At 47.7% G+C, this 25,384-nt stretch overlaps 2 protein-coding genes across 4 annotated transcripts in view; one reads left to right on the top strand and one right to left on the bottom strand.

The window, feature by feature from the left end:
* Positions 1-19,825, bottom strand: part of adat2 (adenosine deaminase tRNA specific 2) — a 37,432-nt gene extending 17,607 nt beyond the window's left edge. For 2 of the 3 annotated variants that reach the window (XR_005946585.1, XM_041216886.1), the window contains exons 1-4: positions 19,676-19,825; positions 9,284-9,388; positions 7,486-7,636; positions 5,069-5,208 (exon numbers count right to left, since the gene is read on the bottom strand). Coding sequence is in view for 2 of the 3 variants with exons in the window: in XM_041216886.1 (XP_041072820.1) it covers positions 5,069-5,208; positions 7,486-7,636; positions 9,284-9,388; positions 19,676-19,786 (507 nt within the window). In the remaining variant the exon portion in view is untranslated. The remainder of the gene's footprint in view (positions 1-5,068; positions 5,209-7,485; positions 7,637-9,283; positions 9,389-19,675) is intronic. The other variant, XM_041216900.1, reaches the window with a different exon arrangement.
* A 466-nt stretch (positions 19,826-20,291) lies between these two features.
* Positions 20,292-25,384, top strand: part of pex3 (peroxisomal biogenesis factor 3) — a 29,609-nt gene continuing 24,516 nt past the window's right edge. Inside the window, exons 1-2 of the mRNA XM_041207490.1 lie at positions 20,292-20,822; positions 23,627-23,758. Coding sequence (XP_041063424.1) covers positions 20,750-20,822; positions 23,627-23,758 — 205 coding nt within the window. The 5' untranslated portion in view covers positions 20,292-20,749. The remainder of the gene's footprint in view (positions 20,823-23,626; positions 23,759-25,384) is intronic.

A 25,384-nucleotide genomic window follows, 5' to 3' on the forward strand; every position in this document is an offset into this window, starting at 1 on the left:
ATGGAGATGGGAAATCTTTACATGTAACCTAATAATGCCAATGCAATCTTTAGTTGCTTTAAAAAATATATTGCTCAGAGATTCTTGACTTGCACATGTACAAACTTCATGTTGTTTCAAAAATTTACTTTAAATGAAGGATACATAAGAACTGGATGCATCATTTCTGGCTCCACTTGCCGCAGAATGAAGCGCAGGAAACGATCTTTCCCAGGGGCTGCCAAAGTTGCCAACCTAAGATTAATTAAATCAGTGCACAGTCAAGGACAAGCCTGGAACGGAGCCAGCTCTGGGGGAGAGGGGACTTCCAAGGCCACAAGGCTGGCAATGAGACACAAGTATAGGAAACAGTGGATCATCTATTGAGAAACCATCTAGTGACAGAGCCACAACAGGCAATCTGCGGTCCATGGAGAGTTGCTCTTCAGCAAATCACTGACGCTAAACTGATTTTTATTCTGTGCATTTTCCCTTTTTTGGCTCTTCCACTTTAAAAAAGTCATTTTCTTTATAAAATTGTTGTTTCAGTCTCAACTGGAGTAGTATGTCAAATTCTGGGTACTGCACTTCTGGTAGGATGTGAAGGCTTTACAGAGGGTTCAATGAACAGAATGGTTCCAGAGAAGAGAGATTTCAGTTATGTGGAATAGATTGGGGAAACTCAAAGATGTTTATAGCACAGAAGCAGGCCATTGGGCCCATCGTGTCTGAGCCGGTCAGCAAAGGTCTGACTACACTAATCCCATTTTCCAGTGCTTGGCCCATAGCCATGGAGGCTATGGCAACGCAAATGAATATCTAAATGTTTCTTAAATGTTATAAGAATTTCTGACTCAATCACCCTTTCATTCAGTGAGTTCCAGGCTCCCACCACTCTCTGGGTGAAAACATTTCTCCTCAACCCTCCTCTTAGCCTTCTACTGCTTACCTTAAATCTCTGTCCCCTTGTTATTGACCCTCTACTAATGGAAAAATGCCTTCCTATCCACCCTATCTATGCCCCTCATAATCTTATACGCCTCTATCAGGTCCCCTCTCAACCTTCACTGCTCCAAGGAGAACAACCCCAGCCTATCCAATCTTTCCTCATAGCACAGGCCCTCCAGCCCAGGCAGCATCCTGGTAAGTCTCCTCTGCACCCTCTCCAGTGCAATCACATCCTTCCGATAATGTGGTGACCAGAACTGCACGCAGCACTCCAGTTGTGGCCTAACCAGCCTTAGGTGTTCTCTATAGAAAAGAGAGGCTCGAGATAAAATTTGATTGAGGTGTTAAAAATCATGAGGGTTCAGGACAGAGTAGATAGAGGGAAACTGTTCCCATTGGTGGAAGGGTCATGAACCACAGGACATCGATGTAAGGCGATGGGTAAAAGAACCAAAGATGACATGGAAGTTTTTTTTCAATGCAGAGAGCCGCCACAGACTTAATGGGCTGAATGGTCTCCTTCTGTGATGTAACCATTCTATGATTTTATTGCAGGTGGACACATGCAATTTCAGGTCTTTCTCCTTTGGATGGTTGATTCTGTCAGCTCAAGTGGCGGCTTGCCAACTCGCCAGGATTGCCCTGGAGTTTCCAGGAGTTACAGGTTAATCTCCTGGACACTGCTGCGAACAAACCCACCAGAAATATCATTGAAGCATTATTTTGTTTGGGATGGAATGGAGAATTTTTGCTGTGAGAAAAGATTGGACAGAACACAGGAGGCTGAGAGGAGATTTCATTGATGAGGAAAAATTACGAGGAGCCGAGATGGAGTGGAAAGGAAGGACCTACTTCTATTAGCATTAACCCGGGCGGTGGGGGGGGGCGGTGGGGGGACACGCGGGTGTTATAGGATTAAGATGATTTTCAGGAGGATTATGGGGAAGTTAAGCAACTTCTTCACTCAGAGGGTGGTGAGGGTCTGGAACTCATTGCCTTAAAGGGTGGTAGAGGCAGGAATCCTCATCGCACTAAGAAGGTACTTGGACATACACTTGAGATTTTATAACCCACAAAGCTACGGACCAAGAGCTGGAACGTGGCATTACACGGGATAGCTCTTTTACAGCCAGCAAAGGCATGATGGGCTGAATGGTCTTCTGTGCCTTAAATTTTCTGTTTCAATTAATTATTTATAGATAGTGGGGAACAAAAAGCTATTTAACTGGGTGGGGCAGTTAGAGGTGAATGTTCTTGTGATGAAACCTCCAGGAACATATTCAACAAGAGTTGGGGACTCTGAGAAGAGGGCAATCATAATATGAGCTGAACCACTCTGGCATATATGGCTCTTCCCTGTCAGTGATGTCACTGAAGCAGCCCAGAGGCACCGAGAGTTAAATACCAGGTCTCCATTGTGGAAGCAACTTTCTTTTTCTAACACTGACCAAGTGCAGAAATGAGATACTCTCCTTTATCTTTGCTCCTCAGCAATGGGGAGAGGTGATTCGAGTCCGGCACAACAGAGAGGCTGAGCAGAAGAAAATACAAGTAGAAAATGGTCACGCCTTGTGCAGTTCTTATCGCTGTCTGCTGTCAAGTGATTTTGCGGAACAAGGAGATTTACTCTACCCTCACTCCTTTTACATAGAATGTACAGCACAGAAACAGGTCATTCAGCCCAACTGGCTCACACCATTGTTTATGCTCCACAAAAGCCTCCTCCTCCCGACCATTTCACCACATCAGCATATCATTCTCTGCCTTTCACCCTTATATGTTTATCTAACTTCTCCTTAAATGCATCTATACTACTCACCATGTGGCAGCCGGTTTCACAAAATGACCATTCTATATTGATGACCTCTAGTTTTAGGCTCCACCCCTACCTCACCCTCCCCTCAAACAAGTAGAAACATCTTTTCTATGTCTCCCCTATTAATCCTTTCATAGCCTTGAAGCCCCACCCATTAGGTCATCCCTCAGGCTTCTTTTTTCTGGACACTAGCTGTCTCCTCACTTCTGTCTGTTTGCCTATCTAACCCACCTCTTCATTCTTCTCCATTTTCAAGATGCTTCACTCTTTTCTTCTCTCTAGCGCATTGTGAATGCCTGACTGAGATGATGCCTTCATCTCCTCTGGCACGTTTTTAAACAAGTCCAGCTTTCTCGCATTTACAACAGGGCAGTTTGTTTGGTTGATTCTCTTTCCACTGGACTCAGTATCCATTCACCCCCATCAATGTGCACCAGTATCTATAACATGTGGGGTGCATCACTGTCACCTGGCAATGTTTCTTTGCTCTCTTTCCCCTGCAGCCTCCATCCCTGAGTGGGACAAGAGCAGCAATGTCAGGGGGGGCATCACCACCTCCCCGCTTCCATCCAAACCTCACACCATTCTGACTTGGGGTATTAACATCAGACCAATATCCTGAAATTTCCAATCTAACACCATCATTAGGATTGTTATCAGCATGTAGACTACAGGGTTTGAGGAGACTTTCCACTACCATCTTTTCACATGGCAATAAATACAGCCTTTCCAGTATCAACATATCCAGAGAACATTGTTAAACATTCTTTTCAAAGTCCGTTAAACCCTTTATTTGCCTGCTTTGTGAATCAGGATTCCTCATGCTGGTCTCTCACCTGTGGGTTAGCTGTCGGCTTCTTCTCTTGTGTAAGGAACTCACTCATCTTGAATGTTGCTGAAAAGAGAGCCGTGTTGCCGAAGCTTTTCATCTTGCACTCATCAGGAGAAACGCAAGAATGCCCCAAATTTCAAACAATCACAACAATTTATACTGCAGGAGCAAAGGATGCTGACTGGTGGCAAGCTGACTCCGATTGGCTGCAGCATCGCCACTGAGAATTCAGCAGAGCACTCTTGATTCCTGAAGCTCCCTTACCTTTCCTGTTCCCTGTTCTGACAAAGGGTCCATACCCCAAATGTTAACCTGCCCATTCTCTATGCAGATGCTGATGCACCTGCTGTGTATTTCCAGTCCCTGTTGCTTTTGTTTCCGATTTCCTGCAACCCCAGTTCTGCTTCCCGCGCCAGTACTGTCTCTCAGACTGGCAATGAGCACTGCAATGCTTGATAATTGGAGAAGGGTTCGCTGCTGATAAATTATAGGTGCTTTTCTTTACCACTCATGGAGCTCCTAAAGGTGATGGTGCACATTAAACTTCATTGAAACATTTCAGTTAGATTTGAGAAGGATTCTATGAAATTCAGTCGGTCCTTCCTATGTCACTGAGTATCGGGGCTACACATTATTATCTTAAAAGTGCAAACCATGTAAAATGTACAGCTCCATTGAAAGGGGGCTAAGCAGTCAGTTACATTTACAGTAACATCTGCCTGTGCACAATGAATTATAGGAACACAGGAACAGGGTGAGGCCATTCAACCCCTTGAGTCTGCTCCATCACTCAACTAGGTTATGGCTGATCTTTATCTTAACTCCACTCACTAACCTTAGTTCCATAACCCTTAAAGCCCTTGACATGCAAAACTCTATCAACTTCAGTTTTGAAGCTTTCAATTGATCCCTAAGCTCAACAGCTTTTTGGGGAGAGTTCCAAATTTCCAATCCCCTTTTTGTACCCTTGAATGGCCTGTCCCTAGTTTGAAGGTTTTGGCCCTTTATTCTGGCCTTCCCCTATTACAGGAAACAGTTTCTCTATATCTACCCCATCAAATCCTTTGAATCATCTTAAACATCTCGATCAGATCAACCCTTAATCTTCTATACACAGGTAATGTAAGCTAAATCTATGCAACCTGCCCTCATAATTTAACCCTTATAGCTCCACGAAAGCATGATTTAAATTCAGCTCACTGGCCAGACGGATGTTGAAGTTGTGGGTTTGCATGTCCCTAAGTAACGCTTCTGTATTTGCCTCAGTCTTAACACTATTAACACCCACTGAAGTCCCTGTCTCTGCAAGTGGTCAAGTTTCCTTTGTGCTTGCAAGTGGTTCTGCAAAGCATCGATTGAAAGCTTCTCAGATATCACAGACACATCTAGACACGAGCTTGCCACACATCAGGACAAAAATGCCTCTGGTCAAACTTGGAATAATAAGATGACATTTAAAAATTGGTCTTCCTGGGTTTCTGGAAAGGAGTTACCTGGAAGGGTGCTCCAGAGTGCTGTAAGTCATCTGTGGGAATGTTCAGCACTGAACCGCAGCCTCCAAATCGCTCATTCTGACAGCCGAATACAACCAGTGGGATGTCTGTGACAAGGTTAAGCAGAAAGAGAAGTTTTTCTTCCATGAGAAACAAAATTTAGTTGAGAAGGGAGAAAAAAAGAACTTGAGATGGTGTCCCTGTCTCCTCTCCTCCCCAAATCACCAGACTTCTCTTGCCCCCTTCTTGCATTTTCTTCCTTATCCTGACCGGTGGGAGGAGACACTGACCAGCTCTTAAACGAGAGTTACAGAATGATGCAACAATCGAGGAGGCCATTCAATCCATTGCACCTGTGCTGGCTCTTTGGTAGAGTTATTCAATTCCTTCCCCACTCCCCCTGCTTTTTCCTCCCTTCACTCTGCAAATTCAGACCAGGTAAGGATGGCAGGTTCCCTTCCCTATGGAGTATTAGTGAACCAGATAGGTTTTTAAACAACAAGCCAGCAGTTTTGTGGTCGCCATCGCTGAGACTAGCATCTTATTCCAGATTTATTTAATTAGCTGAATTTAAATTTACCTGCTACTACGGTGGAGTTTGTGGTTCAATAACAGCTTGGATTTGAAGATAGTGGGAGGAATGAATAATTAAAGGTGCAAGAGTTTTCACAGAATCGTGGTCCTGGAAAAAAATGAGCTAGAGTTGGGACAAAGTATGATAACTCTTGATTTCAATGCAATGAGTACTCAGGAAGTAGGAATGGTGACCGTGTAGTTGAGGGTTATAAATGTCCACATACCTCTGGGCCAGGAGTCACAGGTTCAAGTCTGCACCAGGACACTGCAGTACTGCAAAGGTGCTGCACTGTTTGTGGCAGGGTGAAAATGGCACTGTCCTATGGAGGTGTTATGGCCAGGCTTGTATGTTCAAAGGAGCAGGGAGTTTTGCTGTTGCCCTGCTTAATGTGCCCCCATCAACTACCCCCATAAGGCAAGAAATAAAAGAGATTCGATCACTGTCTGATGTGGTTTCGAGGTGCTCTGATGGTCATTCAGCTTGGAGGATGAAAAACCAATAAAATTTTACCAACAGAAGAATTATGAAGCAACTAAGCCAGAGACCATGATTCTGACGCAGCACCCTCGGTGTGATTGTCCCTATTTTATTTATAATGCTATCCTCAACAGCTGTGGCTCCATCCATTTGCTCCAGTGACAGGAGGGTGCGCTGGCTGCACAGCAACATGTATAATTACTGCTCGACATAGTTACGGATGAGGAGCGTTGCGTCCCACTTAATCACTCTCCCAAGTGGTTGCCGTGATGTGCAGTTCAACTGAGTGCCAACATTATACTGTAATTTATCTCTATAAGTAACCCATTCACATCTAAATAGCACCGGAAAGTGACACTGCGTTAGGATAATTAACAACCCCATAATGAAGTCTCATGTACTGCAAGGTTTTTCTGGACAAAAATTGGTATTTATTTATGTACATATATTTTATACATATAAATAAAATATATTATTGGGCAAAAATCTACAATTAAGTCTTTTTTTTTGTTGTAAATCGCTCATCGCTCACTGTGGCTCCAGGAAGTTATCAAAGCAGTGATCCTCCCTGAGTCTGCCAAAAATATATATAGGCAAAAACTAATCAAGCCTATTGCAAAGTAAACACCCCCTCCACCCACTAAAGCCAGGCACTGAAGGGGTAGATGTGAAGGCTCTTATGTGGCTTTTGTAATTCAACTGGGCTAAGGGACTGAACAACTGCTTGATCATTTTTGTACGTAAATAATTACACTGGTCATGAAATTAGGCTTTTAAAAACAGCTTACCTATAACAACTTGCATTTCTATAATACATTTAAAGTAGTAAAACCTCTCCAGGTGTTTCACTGGAGTGTTATCAAACAAAGTTTGACACCCAGCCATGTCTGGAAGTATGAGGGCATAAGGTAGGTTTTAAGGAGTGTCTTAGGGGAAAGAGAGGCAGAAAGGTTCAGGGATGAGCTTCCAAAATTTAAAATCTTGGCAGCTGAAGACATGGCCATCAATGGCAGAGTTATCAAAATTAGTGCTGCGCAAAAGGCCAGAATTGAAGGTGTGCTGATATCTTGGAGAGTTGTAGAGCTGGAGGAGTGATTTAAACACGAGGATAAGAACTTTGAGAATAAGGATCTTTTTCCCCGGTCTGCGAATTTCAGTGAAAGCTTGCTTCTAAACTACTAACATTCACCAGAACAGTAATAGCTACCAGCTTGCGCAATTTTCAGAAACCATGCTCACCTTTGCCAGTGTGGAAGGGTGGGCGGGTGATGAATTTAAATAATAATCCCTACTTTAAACAGAAAGTTGCGTCAGCCCAGAGTTCTGCCTCTCGTTGTTCTGTGATGCAACCGCTAAAGGATACTCAGCAGCCGCAGGGCGGCAGCACACATAATGCACGGTTCCACGGTGACATACAGCACCGTGTGTTCAAACACTTCCGCTCGATCTCTGCCCTTTTGGCCACACCACTCCAGGACTTGGTCAATGGCGACCATCTCTGCATGACGGGTAGCCTGTATAAACAGAGAGAAATCCCAGAATGTAAGTGGCTGAGCCTGGAATCCAGGAGGGTACGGAACCAGTAAAGGAAACTTTGATCAATCTAGTTCAAACATAGCCATTCTCCATTATTTAAAACCCCTCCAACTCCAGTTTGAGTTTGTTGATGCTATCAGTAATATTTTGGAAGTGATGCCGCATCTTAAATGTGACACAGAATGGCCCTCCCATTTTTGCTTAATGCACAAATGGATTCCAGGAGTATGCTGATTGTTGCTGCATGGGTCTTTGCACTTTACTTCCCCTGCACCCACCACCCTGCAGGCAGTAACTCAGGCTAGGGAAATAGTAGGGCTGAGGTAGATCAAGGTCCTGCTGTTAACAGTGGAGTGAAGGATGCACAGAAGGACAGAGAGAGAGGACAGGGCCTCATAACACAAGGGCGAGTGGTGAAGCTTTAGACAAGAGTATAGTTTGTGCAGGGTGGTCACTGGGACCTCAAGAATGGGGTGTTGGAAAAACTAAGTCTAGAGGTGACCAAAGTGCAGATAAGGTTTTCTGCCTGCAGTAGTGGCAGAACAATGAGATGAGCCATGATGCACAGCTGGAGGTACGCAGTTTTGGTGAGAGATGAAGGAAAGATTAAAGCCTTCTGCAGTTTTGAAGTCCCAGAAAGTATGAGAATTAGGATAAGACCTTGTTTACTCTTTATTAACAAGGCCAGCCAATAACATGTCCTTGAGGTTTGTAGAGACAAGGCTGGTCGACAAATAGCATTCAGCTGATGCCAGGCTTGGGATTCCAAAGTCTGTGGATTCTAAGGGTGAAACAAAGATGGCTTTCCAGACTAGCATGCTGTTTTTTAATGCCATCAATAGATGTGGGATCACCTTTAAACGTATGCAGGTGACACTCAGCTCTCTCTTCTCTTCCCAAGGCCCGCAAATATTTCTGTCATATCAAACTATCTGATATTCATTACCAGAGTTACCTTCAACGGACTATCAGGAAGCCCAAAGCCATTCTTTTCACTAAGACAGTGATTGCTTGCCATTGACTCTATCCCCCAGCTTGATTGTTTCCTGAGATTGAGCCAGATGGTTTCCTATTCCAGCCAGAGCTGAGTTTCAAACCCCTGGAGAGAGGATGGATAATCCTCTAGAAGTGCCTGCACAAGCAAAGACGAGATGCTGGAGATAGGCTGGGACTGGTGGAGGTCGAATCAAGATGCTAAGGAGGAAGGCCACAAAGATTGATAAACCAGCTCCTGTTGGAGCATTTCAAAACTGCAAAACACTTTCAATGTTTCTTCATTGTACAATTTCAAGACTCTGGAAACCTGAGCTTGGCATCAGCTGCTCACTATTCCTTACCTAGCCTCCACAAGCCTTGGTGATGCTGTACAGATATTGGCCTGGTCTTGCCACCTAGGCTTTACAGCAGCAGCAAATAAAAAAAACGTTCTGGAATTTGGCAGCAATTTTGACTTTGGAAGATGTGCATAATGGGCAAAATCAAACCGATAAGCCCACTATCCACCCACTGACTTTGATGAAAAGGAAGATCCAGGGTGGCGCTCAATAAGTTAATTCGATACCCCTCCAAAACTTACAATGGCCCCCAGTCCGTTCTGCCACATAATCCCTCAGTCATTAACTTACATTCTTAGTTTCATTCACTTCGTTCCTCCCCTGTCCCAAAATCTCATTCTGGTAAACCATCAGGCATCCAACAGGCACCTCACCGTTCTCCAAAGCTTCTTTCGCCTGTAAATCAAACAAACAACAAAATTAACTACATCTCAGTGACACCCTGTCATTCGATATTCCTGCTTGAGCCACAAGGGCAAGGATAGTGGGGAAGCAAACCGGTCTGCAATACTGACATCTCTTAACTTGATAAAGGACATATTAGAAGGAGTTTACAGTGGCTAAGGAGGATCTGACAATTCTTACTTCATGAGGGGGGAGGGGAGGGGTGGGGGCTAAACACTTTCAAACTTTTGAATAAGAAAGCCTAAATTCTGGCTGGACAAGAAATAAAATCAAACATTGTACAATTTCTCAATATATATTTTACAAATATTTTTTCAGCATTATCTTAGAAAATGATCAGATAGATAATTTATCTCAGAGACTACGACACAATCTATTAGCAAACTCTACATCCAAGATGCTGAGCTACATTGACAGACCTTGTGCATTTTCAAGGTCTTTTATTTCAAATGCCAATACCACCCCCTGGTGATAAACAATGGTACTGATATTCATACAGTACATTGTCCACCTTTTAAAAAAACATATACTTCCCTTCTTCACCCATGGGCGTTTGTTTTCCTGAAGAGGTGAATATTGCTCCAGCAGTTTCATGGAGGCCGACAGCCCTCTCGCATCTTGCCCAAGGCAACGTTCAGGTATGAGTCGAGCCACAAGCTGACAGTCGCCAGGCCCAATCCAGTCCCTGTTCAAGGTCTAACTCCAGCCATGATGGAGTTTTCCTCTCAAGCTTGATGCATGGAGAGGCCAGCCTACAGCAATGATGCTAGGCTGAGAACAGCTAAATGGTCCAAGATGAATCTGGTGAGCTCTCCAGCCGGGAGGAGGGGGCGGGTGGGTCTCAGTTCTGCCAAAGGGCAGTATATTTCCTTAAGTGGTTTGGGGGGGCCACATCCATTGCAACCTTTGCAAATTCAGATTGGGAAGTTGGCCTGTCTGTTCTAAGTTTCAACACAATTGTTATAACGATGCAAATATTTCATACATTACAAATTCTAACTGCGCAGTGCCTCTGTTTGTTTCTTCCTTTCAAAAGAGGCACCTGTAACTTTTTTTTTTAAAAAAGACGCCAGATTTGTAAAGGCCATTGTGAAGGAAAAAATGCTTCGCATGCAGAACAAACTAACAGCACACAATTGAAGAATTCATTCTTTTATTACAAAACGTGGAGAGCTGAGGTCTTCAAATAATAAAGCTTTGACAATATACAACAAAAAGAATTTAAAAACAAGGTATATTGAGCTCAGGCAACAGTCGTCCTGCCTAATACAAATAGCATCTGTTTATTAGTATTCAAAATGAAGAATCAGTGTTCAACGATAGGAAAGATACCTATGATTGGGTCTCAGCATCCATAATTCAAGTCTTACACTCCCACAACAGGAGCTCTAACAGCCAAATTGTCTGCTCTGCATACTTTATCAAATACTACACCTGACCTTGACTGTTAGCCTTTTACATGTTGTTAAAGATTCAATAAGCAAAACATATGCATCAAGACAAGATGAAGGGGGGGATGTGAGGAAGAACTTTCTTATGCAGCAAGTGGTAACAACCTGGAACACTCTGCCTGTGATTTCAAAAGGAACATATGAACACACACATTAGGAACAGTAAGCCATTTGGCCCCTCGAGCCTATTCCCCCATTAATAAGATCATGGCTGATCTAATCGTGGCCTTAACTTCACTTTTCCTTCCGACCACCTGTACCTTTTGACTCCTTTGTCTGTCAAGAAACTGTCTAATTCAGCTTTAAAAATCATCAATGACCCTGGCCGGGGTTTTCTGCTCCTGATTGTGGCAGGCGTCATGGTGGACGCAAGAGCGAAATCTCGCGAGAAGACCCAAAACTGGTTTTATGATGACGTATAAACAAGGAAGCTATTACTCGCTTCAGCTGTCAATGGTGGGTCGCGTTTCCCGCTGCTGAGATGTGAACGAAAGGGCCATCCGACTGAATTGATAGCTCCAAAATGAGGAGAGGCACAACTGAGACAGGGTAGCAGCCGTTCAATTGACATGCAGGGAGTCCGTAAAGTGAAGCAATAATGCCCTTTCATGCAACACTAATCCCTCAAAGGTGGCAAGGATTGTTCCCCTAGTTCTAACCCTTCATTTGCAGGCTTCAATTTCACCAGAACTGCAGAACTATGGGGTGACTGGACAAGCTTGAGAACCCCCTGAGGGTTGAGGGCAGTGCTCATAAGCTCTGAGTATTGGCTCATATCATCAAAACCATGCCAAGACACGGTGGGCAGATGGGGTTGGACGTTACATGAGCCTTCTCCATACGTGAGCACATCCCTCCACAAACACACCTTCAGTGTCCGGAATGCAGACGAGATAGGAGCACATCTCTGCCTTAGTCATTTAGAGCCAAGAATGCACATGATGGGACCTTATGAGGCATGGAAACGAGCTTCATTCCACAAGCACATTTAGCACGAAGGTGCAGGCATTATGTTGAAATGGGGCACCCACTGTGAGATGGTAGCACTGCACAGGAGAGAAGCGCAGGATAGAGACGATTGCCATAAGTGGGTGCAGGGTATCACACACGATTGACAGTAACACAGCTCATTATAGGAAGGAGCTACAGACAAGAGGAGATATGAAATGGTTGAGAGTCTATTTACATTTGTGAACATTATACACACGATTAACATACATGCCAATGTCGTGCAAGTAAACTTCTTCACTTTCCTTCCCCTGCCGATATGTCTTGGTGCTCCCCCAACTTCCGCTGCAGGGTTGAGGCAGCCTGCTGACTGCTACGTCCTAATGTCCGATAACCATGGCGGGCGCCCCATGGAAGTCCGAGACCTGGAGGGCCCCAGCCTGCTTTGGGTGTCCTGCTGTGGGGCAGGTGCACCCTCCTCAGCCTGTGGAGCTGGAGCTGACACAGTCAGGGGAAGAGGGGGGTTTGGATCGGCCAGGCTCTCCAGGAGTCACCTGTGTGCATGGTCTCGGGGTGTCGAGATGCTGGTCCTCCTACCTACGGGTGGCCAAGGGCCCCTGGCTGACTCCTTGAGGAGAAGGGGCGGCTGGAGTGAGATTGAGGTGCCCTGCAGCCCTCTTGCATTGAAACTGATGGTTGCCACTAATTGCTACTGCGATGGGAGTGCAGCTCCTGCAGCAATGCAAGACCAATGTCCTGGACCAAGGTCTCCACAGCAGCTGCCAACCTTCCAGTGTTGACCTCAAGTGTGTTGGCATGCCGGCACTTTCACCTCAGACTGAAGGCAGATTGATTCCTCCATCGTGCGCTGCAATCTGAAGAGTGCAGCTAACATCCCTTCCTGATGTTCCCGTGCTTGTCTTTGCAGCTCCAGCCACTGATTTAGGTCCAAGTATGGAGGCTCATCATCTGACTCGGACTCAGCTGAATCGCGGCCTCCAGCAGTCCTCCAAGCGCTGGCAGCCTCTGATGTCCCTGCCTCTGCCTGCAGATGGTGCACTGTGCTCACCAGGTAGGGACCCCAAGGCTCCTATAGAACTAGGGCCCACCGAGGTGTGTGTCTGAGCTGGAGGAGGATTCGGGTGAGGCAGTGACGGAATATCGAAGGTGCTGCCCTCAGGATCCTCTTCCGGGGCTGGAGTTGAGGGGCTGGCTCGTAGATGCCCTTGGCAGCTTCTCAGAGGTGCCCATGAAAGGAGCAGAGATAATTACTACATGGCAGGTGACTCTGAAACAGGAGAAATCACTCACAGTATGACTGTCTAGATGTAAGTTGCAGTGCAGGACCCTCACTTGGGTGTGTACTGCCAACCTCACCATCAGTGCAGAGGCGGTCTATGCCCTCTTCGGCCAGCTCTATGGTTCTGCTCTCGACGTCCGAGAGAAACTCGATCTCAGTAACTCCACCCTCTCCTTCTTATTGTGAGCCAGTTTGTCTTGCACGAAGACAGATGGGGAGAGTGCGAGCAAGACGCATGCAAGGGAAGATGATGAGGATGCCTGGCACGTGTGGGTGGCGAGCAGAGCCCTGGACAGAATTAGGACACAAAATCCAGAGGTGATGAGGCCACATGGAGATGTGAAGGTGTGTGAGTGAGTGGTGATGTCTCTTGAAGTGGTAACGAGAAGCTTGTGAATGTGTGATGGGCTTGAGAGTGTGAGAGTTGAGAGTGATGAGATGGTTGACTTATCATGGCAGAACAAATATGATCGTTCATCCTCTTCCTGCACTGGGTGGCTGACCTCTTCTGCAGGGCGTTTGCACTGACCAACGCATCCCAAGCCGGATTGGTCACCATGGTGGAAGGCCTGCAGCCAGAGCGGGAGTAGAGGACTTTGCAGTGGGCCTCGACTGCGTTCAACAGGCACTCCAGTGAGGTGCCACTGAATTTCGACACAGCACGCTTTCTGCCTTTGAGAACCATGTCTTCACTGAAGCTGCTGCAGAGAGTGTGAATGCGCCCAGAGTTAGAGAGCACTAAGATTACATTTAAACTGGGAAAAAGATCCTTTTTAAATTAATCTTGCTACGACCATCCAAGGCGGTTGAATAAAGTAGGGGAGCCAGCTCATTCCTCCTCATACGGGAGCATAACAAAACTGGGGTGCCATTCGGGAAGTTAACAAATTGGGGTACCTTGCCTGTGGACTGATCGTAATAATGTATACATAATGTGTGTTGATACAGCATTTTGTATGATTCTTACAATTCATGCCAAAGCTGATCCCAATAAAAGCTTGTTGTCAATGTGAAATTTTGCAGTAAATGTTCCTTTACTGTGTCCTTTTGGATTTGGTTAAAGGCTAAAAATTCACCACATGACATTAGGTAATTACATTTAATTGCAGTTCAGCCTTTACGAGGGGAACGCTGCGCCTATTGCTACAACCATCCCATCTCTACCCCATCAATGAGAACACTCTTTTAACTTGATTGATTGGGGTATGCTTAAGGCAAATGACACCAGTCTCTACAGGTTTCTCGAATCTGTGCATGTTCTAAATATCAGATTCCATTTCTCTGGAACGGATTTCTCCTGATCAACATCCTTTCACAGGTATATGAGAATAAAATATTCATCACATAGGCCACCAGCTGACAGTGTGTCTTGAAACCGGAAACTTCCTATACTCCCACACACTCAACAAGGGAGGCAAATGTGAGATCTTCACCACTCAAGCTCAGACATCGAAGCGACCTAGTGGTCAGGTCAAATGGCTTTTCAAGATATGAGCTTGTTGCATGATGAGGTTGCTTGTTATTTCTTCCCTTTGGTGTTCAGGAAGCTAAGCCAGTGCATAACATGTTTGGTAGCCAAAGAAATGATCTGTTGATCTTCTGCAGAGCTTACTATGCAAGTGCTGAAAGATGGACTGGTTTATGTTGGCTTCATCAAACACGAAAAACAAGTTGGCACAGGACATTTGTTAGATGGCAACATTTGTACTGGCACACATTATCGCCTTCCTGCTGCTCTTCACCTATCATAGGAATGTTTTGAGCAATCCGTCCTGAAGTATGAGAACAAAGCAGGCCACAATTTCAAAAAACAATCCACAGCTTTTTCTAATGATAACCAGCGTTGAACTACATACCTGATAAGCTCAAACCACTCCAAGTCAACAAACTCTTTGAGGTTTTCATTTCACACTACTGACACAGAGAATTGACCAGATATTGTCCCCACCACAGCATCTAGGTCAACATCTAACTCACACAGGCCTGATCTGAATGCACTGTTAATAACGTGAGCCATGCAACCAGCTTTGAAAATCTTTGGGTTCTCTCCAGAAAGTAGTGCATATGTAGAGTGATGAATCCCAAAATTGACATTGGTTTTATCAGCTGGGAAAGATGACATTTTGTGTAAATCCTACCCTTCCTTTTCCAGAGCTATTTCCTGATCTGCAATAGCCTCAGCAGATTCAAATGGATGTTCGGAAAAGTCTACCAGTTTGGACACACATCCATCTTTAGCAATGTAGTACAAATTGGGTACATCCTATTTCCTTTATTAGAGGTAACTGTCGCAACCAGAAAAAAATAAGAGATGTGCATAGTGATATGACTCAGAACCTCGGTTCTGATACGCCCAATGTGTTAAGAACTTCTGTGACAATTTGCTCTGCCTTTGTCCATCCATTTGATACATTTTTCGCAAGGGAGGAATCAGAGTACAGCTGGGCTCCCAGTCTCACGAAACAGCCCATTGTATGCTGCATCACCATGTTTCACTGCACGGCATACAGTTGTCGCGTCTGCCTCCGAAGAAACTTTTGCCTTGTGCTTGTTGTCCCACAGTGTGCTGTCTCACATCGCTCCGCCCAACATGATTTATTGAGAAACTTATGGAACAGGTAGTGCAGTATGCTTCTTGGTTACTTCCAGCGTTTCCAGGATTGCAGCCAGCAGTTATAGCCCCGATCCTGAAGCCGTTCCTCCTTAAAGACGCACGGTTTTTAGGAATTTTTTTGGGCAGGGCGGAAGGCCCAGAGGAAGACTGAAAATCAGGAGATCATGAAGGAGAGGCCATTTTCAAAGCTAGCAATTTCTGCACAGGGCCCCCGAAGGCTGATTGTGGATTTGGGTACCTTACACCTGACTTATCACCAATGGCTGAGAGAGCAGTAGTAGGCCACAATGTTCCAAAATATGTAAGGTGCTCAACACCTTGTAGGACGAAAGCAGCATCTGCAGAATCTTCCTCCACTTATTTGAGATCTGGGCCAGACAGTCAACTCAATGTGCCCAAAATGGCTGATTACAAAAACTGTGCAAATAGATACTTTAAGTTCGTTAGGAGACCCCTAGGTCATCAGAGTCGGTTCCTCAGCACGAGCTTGCTCCCCTTTCTGACTCCTCTTGAGTGCAGCCTGCTCGCGCCGCCAGCGCTCATACTCTCCTCGTGCAACTCAACTTGAGCTGTCCCAACTCCTTCTCCCCAAGGTGGGAGTGCTCGGCACAGTGTTCCTGCACCCCAGCAATGACTAGCTCAAGGCAGCGGCAGGAGGAAATTCCCATATTGCCCCCCCTGAAGACCAGGACATTTCAGCTTGCCAACAGCAACAAACTGTGAGGCACAAAGAGAAATAAAGGACAAATGGAGTCCCAGGGAGATTATTTATGGGCTGCAGGACAAGTGTTAAAAACTCGGGCAATCCCATAAAATACGAGACTGTTTGTCACCCTTACCTTCCCCTCCTCCACTATCACCCATCCCTCTCCACACTATCGCCCTTCCTCCTTTCCCACATTATCCCTCTTTATATCTTATCTCCGTCAATTTTTCCTCCCCCCCCCCTCTGTATTCATCTTTCCCCATTCAATGAACCCCCTCCCACCATCCCCCCTCTACATTCCTTTCCACTCCCCACTGTATACTTCTCCTCCCCTCTATATTTTCTTCCCTCCTTTCCACCTCATCCCCTCCATATTACCCACTCCTATTTCTCCCTTCCCCCTCAGCATTTACCCCCTCCCATTCCCCAGTTCACATTCCCCTCTCCCCATCCACATACACGCCTCTACATTTCCCCCTCTACATTTCCCCTTCCCTCCTCCACATTACCCCACTCCGCCTCTCCATTGCACCCTTCCTCACTACACCCCCCACCCCATTCTCCCCCTCCTTCCCTCCCATACCCCCTCCCCATTCTCCCCCTGACATTCCCCCTCCCCATTCTCACCCCCCACATTCCCTCCCACATTCCCCCTGTTCTTCACCCCCACATTCTCCCCCGTTCTTCCCCCCTTCCCATTCCCTCTCTCCCCCTTCCATTCTCTTCCTATCCCATCCTCTCCCCCACTTCCCACCCTCTCCCCCCCTCCTTCCCATCGTCTCCTCCCCCCTTCCCATCCGCTGCTCCCCCACTCCTTCCCATCCGCTCCTCCCCACCTCCTTCCCATCCGCTCCTCCCCACCTCCTTCCCATCCGCTCCCCCCCCACTCCTTCCCATCCGCTCCTCCCCACCTCCTTCCCATCCTCTCCCCCCCTTCCCATCCACTCCCCCCCTCCTTCCCATCCACTCCCCCCCGCCTTCCCATCTTCTATCCCCCCCTTCCCATCCTCTCTCCCCCCTCCTTATCCTCTCTTCCCCCACCCCTTCCCATCCCCCCCCATATCTTCTATCCCCCCCTCCCCCCCATATCTTCTATCCCCCCCTCCCCCCCCATATCTTCTATCCCCCCCCATATCTTCTATCCCCCCCTCCCCCCCCATATCTTCTATCCCCCCCTCCCCCCCATATCTTCTATCCCCCCCCATATCTTCTATCCCCCCCTCTCCCCCCCATATCTTCTATTCCCCCCCATATCTTCTATCCCCCCCTCCCCCCCCATATCTTCTATCCCCCCCATATCTTCTATCCCCCCTCCCTCCCCCATATCTTCTATCCCCCCTCCCCCCCCATATCTTCTATCCCCCCTCCCCCCCCATATCTTCTATCCCCCCCTCCCCCCCATATCTTCTATCCCCCCCATAACTTCTATCCCCCCTCCCCCCCTCCCCCCCATATCTTCTATCCCCCCTCCCCCCCATATCTTCTATCCCCCCCTCCCCGCCATATCTTCTATCCCCCCATATCTTCTATCCCCCCCTCCCCCCCATATCTTCTATCCCCCCCATATCTTCTATCCCCCCTCCCCCCCTCCCCCCCCATATCTTCTATCCCCCCTCCCCCCCTCCCCCCCCCATATCTTCTATCCCCCCTCCCCCCCTCCCCCCCCCATATCTTCTATCCCCCCTCCCCCCCTCCCCCCCCCATATCTTCTATCCCCCCCTCCCCCCCCCATATCTTCTATCCCCCCCTCCCCCCCCATATCTTCTATCCCCCCCTCCCCCCCCCATATCTTCTATCCCCCCCTCCCCCCCCCATATCTTCTATCCCCCCCTCCCCCCCCCATATCTTCTATCCCCCCCTCCCCCCCCCAAATCTTCTATCCCCCCCTCCCCCCCCCAAATCTTCTATCCCCCCCTCCCCCCCCCAAATCTTCTATCCCCCCCTCCCCCCCCCAAATCTTCTATCCCCCCCTCCCCCCCCCAAATCTTCTATCCCCCCCTCCCCCCCCCAAATCTTCTATCCCCCCCCTCCCCCCCCCAAATCTTCTATCCCCCCCCTCCCCCCCCCAAATCTTCTATCCCCCCCTCCCCCCCCCCAAATCTTCTATCCCCCCCTCCCCCCCCCCAAATCTTCTATCCCCCCCTCCCCCCCCCCAAATCTTCTATCCCCCCCTCCCCCCCCAAATCTTCTATCCCCCCCTCCCCCCCCCCAAATCTTCTATCCCCCCCTCCCCCCCCCCAAATCTTCTATCCCCCCCTCCCCCCCCCCAAATCTTCTATCCCCCCCCTCCCCCCCCCAAATCTTCTATCCCCCCCCTCCCCCCCCCATATCTTCTATCCCCCCCCTCCCCCCCCCATATCTTCTATCCCCCCCCTCCCCCCCCCATATCTTCTATCCCCCCCTCCCCCCCCCATATCTTCTATCCCCCCCCCATATCTTCTATCCCCCCCCTCCCCCCCATATCTTCTATCCCCCCCTCCCCCCCATATCTTCTATCCCCCCCTCCCCCCCATATCTTCTATCCCCCCCTCCCCCCCCATATCTTCTATCCCCCCCCCATATCTTCTATCCCCCCCCTCCCCCCATATCTTCTATCCCCCCCTCCCCCCCCATATCTTCTATCCCCCCCTCCCCCCCCCATATCTTCTATCCCCCCCTCCCCCCCCCATATCTTCTATCCCCCCCCATATCTTCTATCCCCCCCTCCCCCCCATATCTTCTATCCCCCCTCCCCCCCCATATCTTCTATCCCCCCCTCCCCCCCCATATCTTCTATCCCCCCCTCCCCCCCCATATCTTCTATCCCCCCCCCATATCTTCTATCCCCCCCCATATCTTCTATCCCCCCCCCCATATCTTCTATCCCCCCCTCCCCCCCCCCATATCTTCTATCCCCCCCTCCCCCCCCCATATCTTCTATCCCCCCCTCCCCCCCCCATATCTTCTATCCCCCCCTCCCCCCCCCATATCTTCTATCCCCCCCTCCCCCCCCCATATCTTCTATCCCCCCCTCCCCCCATATCTTCTATCCCCCCCTCCCCCCCCCATATCTTCTATCCCCCCCCTCCCCCCCCCATATCTTCTATCCCCCCCTCCCCCCCCATATCTTCTATCCCCCCTCCCCCCCCCCATATCTTCTATCCCCCCCTCCCCCCCCCATATCTTCTATCCCCCCCTCCCCCCCCCCATATCTTCTATCCCCCCCTCCCCCCCCAATATCTTCTATCCCCCCCTCCACATTCCCCCTCCGGATCCTCACCGTGCCCAGCGCTCTCTGCATCCACCGCTCTTGTTCCTGTCGCTCTGGCGGCCGGAATGCTGCTGCTGCTGCTGCTGCTGTCCCCGTCCCCGTCCCCGGCTCCGGCTCCATTCAGGATGCTCCTCCCGCTGATATCCGAGCGGCCCCGCGCGCAGTGGGGAGGGGGGGAGGGTAGGGAGGTGGTGGGCGGGCGGCGATGATAAACCACCCGGACCCGTTTCCGGGACGGAACTTCCTGTTTGGGAAATAAATCACTTCGCACTCGGAGAGAGGAAAAAAAAAAAAATTCTCATCGATTTTCAAACGCGGGAATGGTCTCCCTTCCAAATGTTGACACCGAGTTGATAATGAGGGAGAGTGACTTCTTTTTTTTTTTAGTGGGAGGGTTTGGACCGGGGGGAACGTGCGGCGCCGGGTCCGGTTGCTGGGGGCCGGGGGAGGGGAGACAGCGGGACACCGGGAGGCCACAAAACCCGGGGGCCGGATCGGCCCGATTGAAGCGATGAGTCCGGGCCGGGAAGGCAAATTCCGTTCCGAACTGCCCAATGCCGGCTTCTGATGGCGGCGTCAGATACAAACCCCCCCCCCCCCCCCCGCCCCCGCCCCGCCACCCCCCGGAGCTGAGTATCGGAAAAGGGGCGTCGCTGGCTGATAACTACCCGATCCGGATCCTCCAGGGGCGGGAGAGGGCCGGTCGGCGGGGAAACCCGGAGGGCCGGATGCCTTGCCGGATTGAACCGAGCCACCGCCACCCCACCCCGCCTCCTCTCCCCACTGGAGCCTGAGTCCCGGATCCGGATTGGACCTCGACCTGGTGTTGGGGGCCTGGTCGCTCAGGCTTCGGTTACCGTGCAGCGCAGCGCAGCGCAACGCGGCTCGGCTCGGCTCGGCTCGGCTCGGCTCCCCCCCCTCCTCCTCCTCCTCCTCCTCCTCCTCCTCTCCCGGCCTCCACACCGGGCACGGCCGGTCCTCGAGGCCTCGGCTCAGGCCCTCCTGCTTCTCTTCCCCACCTCACACAGACACTCAGGCGGGCCGGGGGTGGGGGGGTGCGGGGGGCGGGGTGCAGCAGCCGAAATGCTGCGGTCCCTCTGGAGCTTCATCAAAAGGCACAAGAGGAAATTCCTCTTCACTGGAGCTTTCCTGGGAGGTAAAAAAAATAAATAAATAATTAAATCATGATAATCCAAATTTCTTTTTTAAACATACTTCTGGGAAACAGGAGCCAGAAACCTTTATTTCTTTAATTTATATGATTTGTTGTGATTTTGTGCATGTGGTGGTTGTGGTCGTTGTTGTGGGTCTTGGTCTGGGTGGACTCCAGGGCTTTCATTGACAGTGCCTTTATATATCACCTTCCCCATCCTCAGGAACAGCCCCAAGCTCTTTACAGCCAATGAGGTACTTTCCATTCGAAGTGTCAGTCACTGTGGTAATGTAGGGCAACGCGCAGCAGCCAATTTGCACACAGCAAGCTCCCACCGCACAGCGTGTTAACGACGCAGGCCACTCTCTTTTCGTGGCGTTGACTGAGGAATACCTGTCAGCCCGGGAGATCGGGGGGGGGGGGGGTGGGGGGCTCCCCTGCTCTTCTTCGAAATGGTATCGCAGGATCTTTTGCGTCCATCTTGCTTTAACGTCTCATCTGAGTGGACGGCACCTGGGACACTTTAGCGCTCTCTCAGTGCTGCACTGCAGTGCCGGCCTGGATTTTGGGCCCAGCTCCTGAAGTGGGACTTGAATGTACAACCTTCGAACTCAGAGGCGAGAGAGCTACCCCCTGAGCCACAGTAGCGCTCCGGAAACTTCTAGATTCGTAAGATCTTACTTCAAGCCCACTCCCCAGACTGATAGCATCTTAGAACGTAGAAGACCAATTCGCCCATTGTGCTTGCACTGTTTTTTTAAGAGAGATGTTTAGTCTCATAACCCAGTCTAACCCTGCAAATTAGTCCCCTTCAAGTACATGTCCAAGTGCCTTTTGAAAGGTCCAGTGGAACCTGCCTCCACCACCCTAATATAGTGGGTTCCAGACTTTACCAACCGGTGTGAAGAAATTTCTCATTTCTTCTCTAGTTCTTTTGCCAACAGCATAAAATCTATGATGGCCCACTTGCAACAGAAATTAGTTTCTCCCTCCTTGCTCTACCAAAACCTTTAATTATTTTAAATAAAAACAAAAATACCGCAGATGCTGGAAATCTGAAACAAAAACAAAAATTGCTGGAAATCTGAAACAAAAACAAAAATTTCTGGAAAAACTCAGCAGGTCTGACAGCATCTGTGGAGAGAAAGACAGAGTTAACGTTTCGAGTCTGTATGACTCTTCATTAGAATTAAAGAGAAATAGAAATGTGGTGAAATAAAAGCTGTTTAAGGGAGGTGGGACAGGTGAAGCTGGATAGAGGGCCAGTGATAGGTGGAGGCAAAGGAGAGATTGCCAAAGATGTCATAAACAGAAGGTCAAAGGGGTGTTGATGGTGGTGATACTGGCTAAAGGAGGTGCTAATGATGACATTAAGGGTAGAAAGCAGGATGAGCAAGTGACAGAGGCCCCAGTGGGGATGGGGTAGGGGAAAGGGATCGGAATAGGCTAAAAGGTGGAGATAAAACAATGGATGGAAATAAATTTTTAAAATAATAATAATAATAGAAATAGGTGGGAAAATAAATATATATATATATAAATATAATAATTATTAGAAAAAAAGGGATCAAAGAGGGGTGAGGATGGAGGAGAGAGTACATGATTTGAAGTTGTTGAACTCAATGTTAAGTCCGGAAGGCTGTAAAGTACCTTTCATTATTTTGAATGATTTCCCCCCTTTTTTCAACCTCTCAAAAGCTGCCAAAATGAGCAATCGAGTGTTACCAGAAATGAGAGGACACTGTCCCAACTTCAATCGGGATTTTATTATTCATGTTTAAAAAAAGACTCGCAGTGCTCAACTATCACTGAGACACCACATAGCCCCTTTCCATGGGTGGCTTGGGACAAGATTGAGACCAAGACAGGGAACAGAGGCAGGCAGCCAGACTGACCCCTCCTGCTATGGACCCTGTCAGCCCTGGACCTACAAATTGTTGTTTTATAAGGACTGAGGGAGTGCTGCTTCATCAAAGATGTCATCTATTGGATGAGATATAATTCTGAGGCTCTCTCTACACATAAGGAACCTCCAGCTACTATTTCTAAATTATCCTATCAGGTTAAGCAGCACGGGAAATGAAAAGATAGGCTGATATTTTGGATCAGGCAAAAGCAATATGAGAAAAATCTTCTTCACACAGTGAGTGGCTGGGGTCTGGAATGCACTGTCTGTGAGTGTGGCAGAGGCAGGTTCAATTGAAGCACTTGAGGGAATTAGACGATTATTTGAAAAAAAAAGCAATGTGCAGGGTTACAGAGAGGAGAATGGCACTAGGTGAGATGCTCATTCGGGGAGCCAGTGCAGACACCATGGGCTGAATGGCCTCCTCCTGCGTTCTAACAATTCTGTGATTCTGAGGTGCTGCATTGGAAATGGTAGTCAGGCTAGAGAAGTACCTCTGCTATGAGACTGACAGAAGCAAAAGGGTGACGAATACTAAGTGGTCAAGGGGCAATATTCCTCTTTTAACACAGAATAGAAGAAGAATGACTCTGCAACAAAATCAATTTGTATTCTTCTGGTATCTTTAATGCTGTGAAACATTCCAAGGAACTTTATAAATCTGCAATTGGCTTGGGAATCTATTGTTTCGCGGCTAAGTGCTATACGGTGCTGCCTTCTAGTCTGTGGATTTTTAGTGGTCAGTGGATCAAAACAGGACATCTCAAGGTGCTTTACAGCCAGTGAAATACTTTTAAAGTGCAGTTGCTATTGTAAAGTAGATTTTAATTAAGCGACAACCTGTTTTCTTTTTGGAATGAGGTGGTATAACAAGGTTTGCATTGATTTGGTTCACTCCTAGGTGTGTACTTGCTGGGGAAATATGCTCAAAAGAAGATCCGGGATCTACAGGAGCGAGAAGCGGCTGAGTACATTGCACAAGCGCGACGGCAGTACCATTTTGAGAGTAACCAGCGGACCTGTAACATGACGGGTAAAAGCACCTCTGTCACCATTAGAAAATCTTTCTTTCTGCCTGAAGGAAAATGTGATGACTCTGCACTCCAGAGTAGTCTAAAGTAACTACTCCTGAAAATCACGCAGCCTCCTCGAGGGGTGACATTACAGGGGCATAGGTTCCTTTAGGGGCATCAAACCACTAAAATTTGCATTCAGGTAACCTCCATGTTGGAGGTTCATGTAGGGAAATAAAGCACTTTTCCATTCCAGGAACCTGATATTGGCTTCAAGTGCTCCCACATTAGACAAAAGTCAGGTTAGGTGCAGAGTAAAGAGCCTTCTATTTAAAAATAATTGCCCCCCCAATAAGTAGTGTACACACAGTCTCCCCTTACATAAGCACAGGAAGCTTAGGTGCACCTTGGCAACATCTGCATTATCATTGTATCTGCAGCAACCAAAATGGTAGGAGGTGAACATGTTGGACTTTGGTCTTTGTCTAGACAATCATATGTTCCCAGGCCAAGTATTAGGGACTGGCAAGTTACATGAGGGTTTCACTGTCTAAAGCCAGGCAGCTTAACACTGTCCGGCTAGGTTTGTCTTAGCCGGTAGGGTTGTGGTTTACAGGGTTATCCAGAACCTTGTCCCAGTGACAGATGTGTATGTATTTTAGCCAGACGATGCACTGTTTTATCAGTTCAGAAGATCACAAGAAATAGGAGTTAGCCATTCAGTGCATCGAGCCTGCTGTGCCATTCAACAAGATCATGGTTGATCCGATTGTGGTTTTAGCTCCAATTTCCTGCCTGTTCCCCCATAATCTTTGACTCACTAGTCAATCAAAAATCCATCTAACTCAGCCATCAATATATTCAATGACCCAGCCTCCACTGCTCTTTGTGGAAGAGAATTTCAAACACTAATGACCCTCCGAGAGAAGAAATTCCTCCTTATCTCCATCTTAAGTGGAAGACATCTTATTTTTAAACTGTGCCCCCTGTTCTAGATTCCCCCTTGAGAGGAAACATCCTTTCAGTATCTACGCTGTCAAGCCCCCCTCAGAATCTTCTATGTTTCAATAAGATCACATCTCATTCTTCTAAACTCCAGTGAGTAGAGACCAAACCTGCCCAACCTTTCTTCATAAGACAAGCCCCTCATAAGACAGAAGTATTATGACAGCAAATACACTATTTACTATTCTGCTAAGGTGGATTTGTGCCCCTTTAATGCTAATAACTTTGTTAATTAAATAAGCTTTAAATGTTCCTAAGAAGAGTCATATTTGACTCAAAACATTAACTCTGTTTCTCTCTCCACAGGTGATGCCATACCTGCTGAGTTTTTCTGGCACTTTCTGTTTTTATTTAAGCTTTAAATGTTGTTTGATAAGGGAACCTGATCAAAATGTGCTTGTTAACTTCAGGCTGCAGGTCAGTCACAGCAACATTTAAAGATGATTTTACATTAGAAACAGAACGTAAAGTCTGGACTATGACAGCATCAGGTACAAGGTGTGTTCTAATATAAAAATTATATAAGTGGGAATGAACTGACATAGTGGTAATGTCGCTGGACCAGTAACCCAGAGGCCCAGGCTAATACTCTGGTGTCACGGGTTGAAATCCCACCACGGCAGCTAGTGGAATTTAAATTC

This window comes from Carcharodon carcharias, chromosome 2, assembly GCF_017639515.1.
Source record: "Carcharodon carcharias isolate sCarCar2 chromosome 2, sCarCar2.pri, whole genome shotgun sequence".
In the NCBI taxonomy this organism is placed as follows: domain Eukaryota; kingdom Metazoa; phylum Chordata; class Chondrichthyes; order Lamniformes; family Lamnidae; genus Carcharodon; species Carcharodon carcharias.